The sequence below is a fragment of the Etheostoma cragini genome, chromosome 9, assembly GCF_013103735.1.
Source record: "Etheostoma cragini isolate CJK2018 chromosome 9, CSU_Ecrag_1.0, whole genome shotgun sequence".
In the NCBI taxonomy this organism is placed as follows: Eukaryota; Metazoa; Chordata; class Actinopteri; order Perciformes; family Percidae; genus Etheostoma; species Etheostoma cragini.
The window spans coordinates 2,409,118-2,418,705 of NC_048415.1; the positions used below are offsets into that span (position 1 = coordinate 2,409,118).

General features: G+C 42.4%; 1 protein-coding gene across 1 annotated transcript in view; it reads right to left on the minus strand.

The window, feature by feature from the left end:
• The window catches only part of exoc2 (exocyst complex component 2), a 51,260-nt gene that overhangs the window by 16,920 nt on the left and 24,752 nt on the right, over positions 1-9,588 (minus strand). The window contains exons 7-11 of the mRNA XM_034881576.1: positions 9,217-9,297; positions 6,518-6,663; positions 4,941-5,022; positions 4,737-4,839; positions 3,571-3,689 (exon numbers count right to left, since the gene is read on the minus strand). Of these exons, the coding sequence (XP_034737467.1) occupies positions 3,571-3,689; positions 4,737-4,839; positions 4,941-5,022; positions 6,518-6,663; positions 9,217-9,297 (531 nt within the window). The remainder of the gene's footprint in view (positions 1-3,570; positions 3,690-4,736; positions 4,840-4,940; positions 5,023-6,517; positions 6,664-9,216; positions 9,298-9,588) is intronic.

The window sequence follows — 9,588 nt, forward strand, 5'->3', positions numbered from 1 at the left end:
ACACACACACACACACACACACACACACACACACACACACACACACACACACACACACATCTTACTGACTCCGGTTTAAATGTAGTTTATTTCCCACGTTACAGAATAAAAGTACACAGATTCTTTTTGTATTCTCACCCACATTCTATGCCCTTATTAGACCTTTTTTTCACAGCAGACATTTTGACTTGTCATAGTTCGAAAAGCACAGCTGAAATTGATAACGATGGCTCAAGTGTCCCAGTAAGCTATTAAAGTGAGACAGCATGCACAACACCAGGGCCTCTCCTAAGTGGAATGCACCATCAATGGTTTTGAATCCAGAGGTGCTTTTCCTATCACGACATGTCAACATGTCTGCTGTGAAAAAGGTCTAGAGATCCAAAAGTTGTTATGCTCCTTGAGAAACATTGACCAAGACATGATATAGTATAGAGGTGGAATGAAAATGAGCTCCACAATCCATTCAAAACGTTATAAAAGCAACAAATGGTAAAACTAACCGGTTTGCTCTACAAACGTTTTTTGTCAGTTTATTTTTCATTCATTTCACCAGATTTGAAACAGATACAACGGACAGTAAAGAGAAAAATAAATTTATAGTTTCAGGATTACACCACCCTGAACTGATACACATGCAAACACTTGATGAACATGCTGATTGTAGTGTAATAATTAAAACGTTTACCCTAGAGTGGGACTGACTGAGTCTAAAATCAGAACCGCATGTTTCCCAGTCCAATGTACGAACACTAGAATCCCACTAATTGTTCACTGACAAACCTATTCTACGAGCAAAATGTCCTGCTAATTGTATTGATATTGGCTAAGGAAGCGCTGGTCGGGAAGTAAGAAGTTTAGAAGTTCAGAATTGAATCGGGCAGAGTCAAAGCACTGGGGCATGATGGGAGTGTTTAGACATACGGAAGCAACTTGTGCTGATATGCTTCCTCACAAGAAAACTGGATCATCAGGCTTTTGCTTTAACAGAGATGGATGGGTCCATTTCCCGTTTATGGCACTTTATAGGGTATTTAATGGAATCATAACTCTATCGGAACGGCCTCTGACCTTGTATTCTGGACTCGGAAACACAGGAGAGAGAAAAAATAATGACATCAGTTTCTGCAGACATGTCTGATTCATCACAGAGGACTAATCCCTGCCACGTGTGATGATGACAATCGCATAAAAGATGGCTTAGAAATACACTGAGCTGGTAAATGTGATACGAGGAGGAAGAGGAGGCCAGCAGCAGAAGGGTAGGCTGTGAGGTACCGGTTAGGGGGGGTTTCTGGCTATTTGAGAGAAGGGGTAAGGGCGGAGGGAGGGGGAGGAAGAGTGGGGTCGGGAGAATGTAGTGGATGTGGTTTTATGATGGTGGGCTGCCTGGGTGGAGGGATGTTTCACGAGGCGTAGTTGGGCGAGAGGTAAGCAGTGAAGACCGGGGATGGTAAATAGCTACCAGGTGTGTGTGAGGGGAAGAGGTGGGGGGTGAAGGGGCTCTCTGTGAAGTGTGACAGCAGAGGGGACAGGAGACAGCTGGTTGCTGCAAACTACAAGAGAAGAAAGGAACACTTTGGACACCTTTCAGTATATGTGTATGCTTTTGTCCTTTTTTTTAGAGACTGTATTAACAGAAAAATGACAGCGTTGGTCAATTGTTTTATCACTTAAGAGCAGCCTGTGGAGTTTTTATTTTTGACAGGACAGATGTAGACATGAAAGGGGAGAGAGGGGGGAATGACATGCAGCAAAAAGCCTCAGGTTGAAATCGAACCTGGGCCCACTGCGTCGAGGACTAAACCTCTATATGTGGGCGCCCACTCTACCAACAGAGCTATCTGGGCGGACCCCGTGGAGTTTATGAATTAGAAGTTCTGCTGACCTGTTTGTATGGTGTGCCCTGCTAGCACCCAAAACGAGGCCCACACGCTCAGCCGAGCATCACAAACACTCCTGCCCTTCAGTCAGCCGACTCCGCCACAGAACTGAGCATGCTCTATGTGCCCAAAAAGTTGAAAGCCTGAAAAACATATTGGCGTCCAGTTCTCTTAATAGATCCTGGTGCCAAATGAGGATGCACATGTCTTGCTGATGGTTTTTCATTATTCCAAGGATCTGACAACAATTATTGGCATTAGCGAACCAAGAAACTATCAATGCAAACGGAACAGGGTAAAAAGAAACTGCTTACGTGGATGTAAATGCAGGTTTCAAAATATTCAAAAATTCGGTTTTAATGAGAAACTGTACGTAAACAGAATTGTGTTTCTTTATGAGAGTACCTTTAAAAAACGACCTACATTTACATTACACATACGTTTTAGCAAGGGGGTCGGGGTGGATTTACACTGATGTCCTGCATGCTAGAAATGAACCTTGAGTTTGGTTTCTTCTTAAGAATGAAGGATATCTTAACCAAGTAGCTTTAGTTAGCTTAACTTAAACATAGCTTCACCATAGATGGAGCAGATCAGGAAACATCTATGAGACTTGTTTGGAAAAGTTATATACTCTAGGAAATTTTGGAAGACAATGACAAATTACCTGTTACATGTTTTATGTATGAAAACGTGTGCAAGAAATGTGTCCATTCATATGGTCAGTACTGTATTGTTTAATGTTTGGATATAACGTTTCTCTTGAATCACTTAAACTTTATCTAATATATATTTTACTGTCATATAAAGTAAATAAACTAGCTCTAAATATGCACTTTTGCAAACCAGCAATTTTTTTGAATAGCTGGGTTGCATTTAATGTGCATGCAATTTCAGATTCACTCCCTGCCACATGTTGCTCTACTGTGGAATGCAATTGAAAAGGGGCCATCTCTGACATGATAATCAAGATGATATTCGACTGTAGAGAGGCAGGCAGCACACCGACCCCCATATCCATCAAGCCTGAGCCCCGGAAACCACTGTTACCCTTAGCCTTAGACATGTTTATGTTCCAGCTGCACTATGTGAAGCAGCCACCCACTCACAATGTATTTGTATGGGTGCCTTTGTGTAAGTGAGTGAGTGAGTGTGTGTGTGTGAGTGAGTGTGTGTGTGTGAGTGTGTGTGTGTCTAAAAGCTTGGTTGCTGTATTGCTGTTCCTGAGCGGACGGTTTCACATTCACATTTTTCTGCTGGCTGATTTAACAGAGGAACAGCTTAATTGGGGTTAATTGTTCCAATCCATCTGTGAAGCTGTGTGTGTGAGTAAGTGGGGAGAGAGAGAGTTTGTATGTGTGCGTGTGCAGTAACATGGCAAGACCAGAAACCCAAAGCCAAAGCCAATGCGCCCTTACTTTCATCTTATTCATACATTCAAGAAAAAATAAACACGCGGGCCTCGAGCAGAGCAGAGGAGGGGGGGTTACGGAGAGGGGAACGCAAGCAGAGAGCTGGTTTGACGGAGAGGCAGCTGGCCTTCTCTCTTCCCTCAGCTACCAGTACCATCATCCACCAGCCGCTTGACTGGAAACGCTAAATAGGGGCTTTTCACTTTATGTGTAAAGCGAGTCGTGTGTGTGTGTGTGTGTGTGTGTGTGTGTGTGTGAGAGAGAGAGTTAGTCACCTCTCTGGCCACTGATGAACTCATCTCTGCAGCTTTGCATCAGCTGCAAGATCCACTTGTGCTGAGCGTAAATGCACTGCCATGCTGGGTCGCCCGGAGCGTGCAGGTCAGACAGGTACCTACACATGCACAAACACACAGGTGTGAAACATTTGCATTCAAAGACAAAAAAAAGAAGCGAAACACCTCTTCTGGTGAAGGGTTGGCTTGCAAGCACAGGAAACATCAAAAGGAGGAGGAGTGAGCAAAACACCAATCACGGCGAATTCTGTGAACTATAGCCACAAACACGTCACTATCTAATCCATGTGTCGTAATTCCATAATCATCCCTCTCCCAGGAGTTGATTTGCTGGGCATCACTCAGTGACCTGTGGGCTCTCAGATGACTCTCTGAGCTGTGGCCTGGCTCCCTCTGCTGTCATCCATAGAACAAAATGCTCATTTGTTACTCATTAGGTGGCATCTTTCAAGAGGTTGAGCAAGACTCACAGGCACAAAACGCACACATGCAGACAGCTCCCACCATCCACGGCAAGAGTAAACAGGAGCTGAGTGGGCGTTCAGAGCCGTGCCTAATGCAGCAGGATGAAAGATGTTGCCATGTGGTTGAGAACTGGTCTCTGTGATCCTGACAGGTCGGTCTTAACAATAATAAATTGGGAGAGACCACAAGTAGGAATGGGCAGGGGGAGGGAGGGGAAAAAGAGGAAAAGAAAGGCAGGGAAGAGGGGGAAAAATAGAAATGGAAACAAGAGAATGGGACAACAGAAAGCTGAGAGGATACTGGGAACGTTCAGAGAAAAGTGAGAGGCAGACGGAGGAACGTGGATGATAAACAATGACAGACAGTCATCAAAGAAACCAAAAGACGTGTAATGAAAGAGTATAAGAGATATGTCATGACTTTATGGTTCATGTACACAGACTTCTCGCAATGTGTAGAGATTGTGTGACAAATGTCAGAACAGAGAAATGTAAAAAACAAACACACTGCAGGATAGTGATAAAGAAAAAAAGAATTGCTTCACATGTCGGTAATGAACCCGTTATGTGAAAACAAATCAAAGAGTATGAGATCTATAAAGACCACAACATAACAACCGGGAGAAATACTGACGGATGGTATGAAATAGCAGTCACAGGATTAGGAAAATGTTTAAAGACCTGATGTATCTCTTCTGGTCATGCAGTGTTGACGGGGTCTGCAGCAGTTTCTCCAATAAGTGACTCCTCAGAGCTGAGATCCGCGTCTCAACCTCCGCATACACTAGAGCAGAAAAACAGCAAAACCATCAGATTCAAAGAGTGATTTTTTTTTGATTATTCATTAAATTTGTTGAGATAAACAAAACTAAAGAATGTGTTTACCTTTTTTGAAAACAGGGACTTCTGTATGGCCAAAGAGAGATTTGGCTTTCTCGTAGTCATTGATGACCACATCGTAATCACCCTGAGAGAGAAAAGTCAGTTCAGTTATTAATGCAGCCCAGGACGTTTTTTTTCAACTTGGCGATAGTGACACACACTGTGTATTTAAGCCTCTCTAGCTCCACCCTCTGGTTATCAGCCATCCAAGCTGCAATTTAAAACAAATATACATTCTGGACATACTGGGGGTAGACGGTGCAATGGAAAAACGTACAACTCATAATTTAAAAGGCGGCTTCACAATCATAATAACAATCCCATTTATTGCCGAGCAAGTTTGCACTTGCAAGAAATTTGCCTTGGTGCATTAGGTGCACACAGTAAACAATAAACATACTAAAAAGGGAATAACCAATAACACAAAGAACTGCTACAATCAAGAGAATTAATGCAGAACAGATATATTACAATAAAAAGTTTGCAAAAAGACACTAACAAAGATGTGCATTATAACTTTTTAGAAAGGCAAACGACGGCTGTACAGTTTCTACTGCTTCAGAATCCTGATGTTAAGTGCTCTTTCTTCTTGTAAGAGTTCTCAAAGCAGCTTGAGACAACTAAGAGTTATAAAAAAAACACCTGATGTCCATATACCGAGTTTCTGCAAATTTCAACAAGTCAACTTTTACCAACTAAGCCCTAAATTCAGTTTTTTCAAGCCTAGTATCGCTAAACTTACACTTCCAGAGTACAATAAATGTAACAAGTATATTATTACCCAAATGTAATTAGTTATACGTTATATCACTACGTTACAGCAAAAAAGGAATACATTACTGTAAATGCGTTACTTTTGTAATGCGTTACTCCCAACACATTGTGTGTGTGTGTGTGTGTGTGTGTGTGTGTATATATCTATTATGGTTTGACATTTGTTCAGTGGTGGCAGCTACATCCTTGGTTTGTTTGCTGTTCTTTTGCATTATGTCTATATTTACATATTAGTGTATTTAATTGCTTTTTAATGTTTTCCTGTAATACATTTCTGTAAAAATAAAACGAAGTAAAGTAAAGTAAGGTAAAGTTACACATCGTGGTGGACTTTCAGTGGCATGGGAAGCTTCTCATGGGAGACATTAGGTTTTATGAGGATTGTTCTGCTGGGTTTTATAATAACTGAGGAATATTAAGCTACTGGACTCGTGCATTTTTCTCAGTTCCCGTATTTTCAGATGACAATGTCCTGTTATGACAGCTAAATGAACTCAAGATTGGTTTCATGAACACTTAGACAAAACAATAGCCTCACAGATAACCAGACCTAAACACCCTACTCAAAGGGAAGTTCTGAGAGTGCAGACTGTTAAACAGATTTGCACCTCCTCCATCACTCAGAGAGCTGAAGGCTCTCCCCTACATGATGCTGAATGATCCAATATCTCACTGCACACAGCTCGGATGACAGCATTACAAGTACTGGTGTGGAGGCAGAGGGAGGTTGTATATATTTTGAGGCACTTAATATGCATACGTGTGCTCGGGTTTCTTTTGTACATACATGCGTGTGCATAGAGTACCTTTTGGATATTGCGTTCAATGTTGAGTGGCAGGTTAAAGAGAAACTTGAAACGTTGCAGGACGTTGAGTGCGTTGCGTGTGGAGTCAGCTTTGTCTTTCCGTCCCAGGACCTCCTGGAAAAGAGTGTCTGCAGTATTACTCGCTCCTACAAGAAGAAACAGAGAGAGAGAGAGAGAGAGAGAGAGAGAGAGAGAGAGAGAGAGAGAGAGAGAGAGAGAGGAGGGGGATAGAGAGAGAGAGAGAGAAAAAAAAAGAGTGAGCAAAAGCAAAAGAGGCAGGAGCAAATGAGAAACTGGGATACTATAAAAATAAATCTTGATACCACATTTCCTTTTTAATGTCGGCCACTGGTTTTCCTCCTGCTCTGCGAGCTATCGGACACAGTGGAGACTGCGCTCTAAGGAGAAAGTGACAGCTATCTCTTAGTCAGACAGCTTAGTGGAACCTTTGTACAACTCAGGGGCTTCATGGGTGGCCTCGGATGTGCCGTTAAATAGAAGAAAAAAATAGTTCTTCTAATCAAAACATACCCCAACCCCCAAAAACAAAATCCCTGAAGAAAGAAAAAAAACCAGCATGGGACCCAACAGAGGAATATTTCACATTTTTCCCTTGCCAGTCTGAGTTGTCATGAAACATATGTGTCCTTTTTGTGATTGGCTTATTGATGTTGTGTGTTTGACTCATGACTTTTTGGTGGTGAATAGTAGCCTTGGCCACAAGGGCCCACAAGTCTGGGGCTGCAGGGATGAAAGCCATGTCCGGTGTGGAGGTTTATTTACTCTAGACTGCGGGAAAAGGACCTGCTTATTGACCCTCCATTAGAGGAGTCCCATTATCATGTACGGGATGAGAGGGTGGGAACACAGGATCTACGGAGTGATCTGCTCGTTAGAAAGGCGAAGATCCACAAAGCCTGCTGAACATAGAGGACTGTGAGTTTTATTAGAACATGTTAAAATCAACCCAAGGATATACTGTAAAGATAAGTCAAAGTAATGTGCAGGGAGAGAAATGTAACCCAAAAAGGTTCTTTTGTTACCTCTACCTTAAAAAAAACATAATACGAAGTCAAACACACAGATTATTTAGAAATAATTATTAGCAACAAAAAAGCCATTAAACAATAGACAAAAAAAGAGTTTAAAGGTTGTTTTTTGTAAATCTTTTGCAGGATTTGAGGGTGGGCCTTCAGCTGGATGTGTGTGCGACTAACTAATCTCATCTCAAAATCCACCTATTAGCTTTTTCAACCGCCAAGTAATGGAGACATCTTGGGAGAAAGATCAAGGATATTGCAACAAGGATCATCTTTTAACAGAGAATGGGAGATAAAATGTCCTCCCGTGATGATGTCACATGATAACACGGTGGCCAGTTTCAATCGCTGTGGAAGACTGGGAGATGAGGGGCACCATTTTAACAAGCTAGGCGCACGGTTCAAAAGAGTTGTACATTAGTGTCTTAATTAATCATAGGTGTTTTGGGCGTAACAGATTTTTTTTTAACAGAGGCCTACCCAAAATGGTCCATTTCAAAAGATAAGACAGACTAACAGAACAAAATCCTGGACCACCTGCTCTTCTCAATGGTCCCGCCAGTGGTGCTAAAGTTGCGCTCACTGCCACTGGCTGGAATGGCAAGGACACAAAGCTTCGGTAGTTGAGTTGCTAATCTCTCCACCTACACAATAAGCTGTTTTAAATTTAAAATGTTCAATGCCTAATCCTGCTGATGTGACCAAGCCAGACCATCATTTCTAAATATCTGTCTGAACCTGGCCTGGCAGGTACCGTCGGCCTGGGTATCCACACTCTAACACACACACAAATTTGTGGGCAGTGCGGCACACAATCAACACCGCCTACCACATATTGCGTTTTATTATTAATCTTTTTTTAAAATTCATCCAGCTGCATTTCCTTTCACTGCTCTCCTCCGTCTCTCTGTCACTCTACACACATACACAGCCCCTCCCCTCCGTGCACACAGCGTCTGTGTCCATGAAAACAGTGTTGCCAACTTTGCCGACCGTCGCTAGGTTTGGCAACTTTTTTTGCAACTTTTTGCATTATTGTCTGGCGACAATAATAAAAGTCATTATTGTCTGGCAACTTTCTGTAGAAAAGACTCGCCAGACAATAATGACTTTTTTACAGAAAGTTGCCATTATTGTCCAGCGAGCCTGCAAGGTATTTCTCTCCTGTGTCCGCCAAAACAGTCACCTCTATCTGAATCTTTTCTGAGAAGCAGCCCCTCCCCTCCCCATGTGCGTAGGCAGGTAGAAAGGTGGAGAAGGGACAGGGTGCGGGGGCCGGTGTAGGAGAGAAAACAGGACGCGACGGGAGGAAGAAGCACCTGAGCTGGCCTGGCCCTGGACAAGCCAGCCGTCTTTGAGAATTCTTAATTTATCTTTTTGCCTCCCTTTGTAGAATTGTACAGATAGGCTTCCTATATAACAACTATAAGGCAAAGTAAAATCCTGTATTCATTTGTGATTATTTGGTTCTATTTCTTTCTATCTACCTTGCTGACACAACCACAAAGCTTTAAGCAAATTATTGCTTAACGACATCACAAATATGCAAATGAGCGTATGACAATATGAAGATATTTTTGTCCCAAAAGCTGTACCTGTCCATTTGCAAAACATTTGCAATTTCTCTTGTGGCTGGACTGTGTATGAGGAGATGCTTACTGTTGAGGATGTTTTCCAGTCGCTGGGTCATTGATCCCTCCACTCTCTCTGTACCATCCGACTCCAGCCTCTGGTGGATCGCTGCAACACAAAAGCCAGAAATCATTTGTATTATAAAGAACTGTGTTGGACAAAATGGATAAAAAAATGTTAGCCTGAATGTTGAGGTGGGACAAAATGTGAAAAAAAAGAAAGTAAAAAAGCAGAAACCGTTTCTCTACACTGTAGAGTAACCAACGTGTAATCCCCTGAGACAGGAACATTTTCAATTTCAGGAACCCGAGGTAAAACAATAAACAGGCCCTACCCCAGTGATAGATGGGAGATAACCTCGCCGGTTCTCCGCCCACAGATGTTGCTGGTAAACCCAGC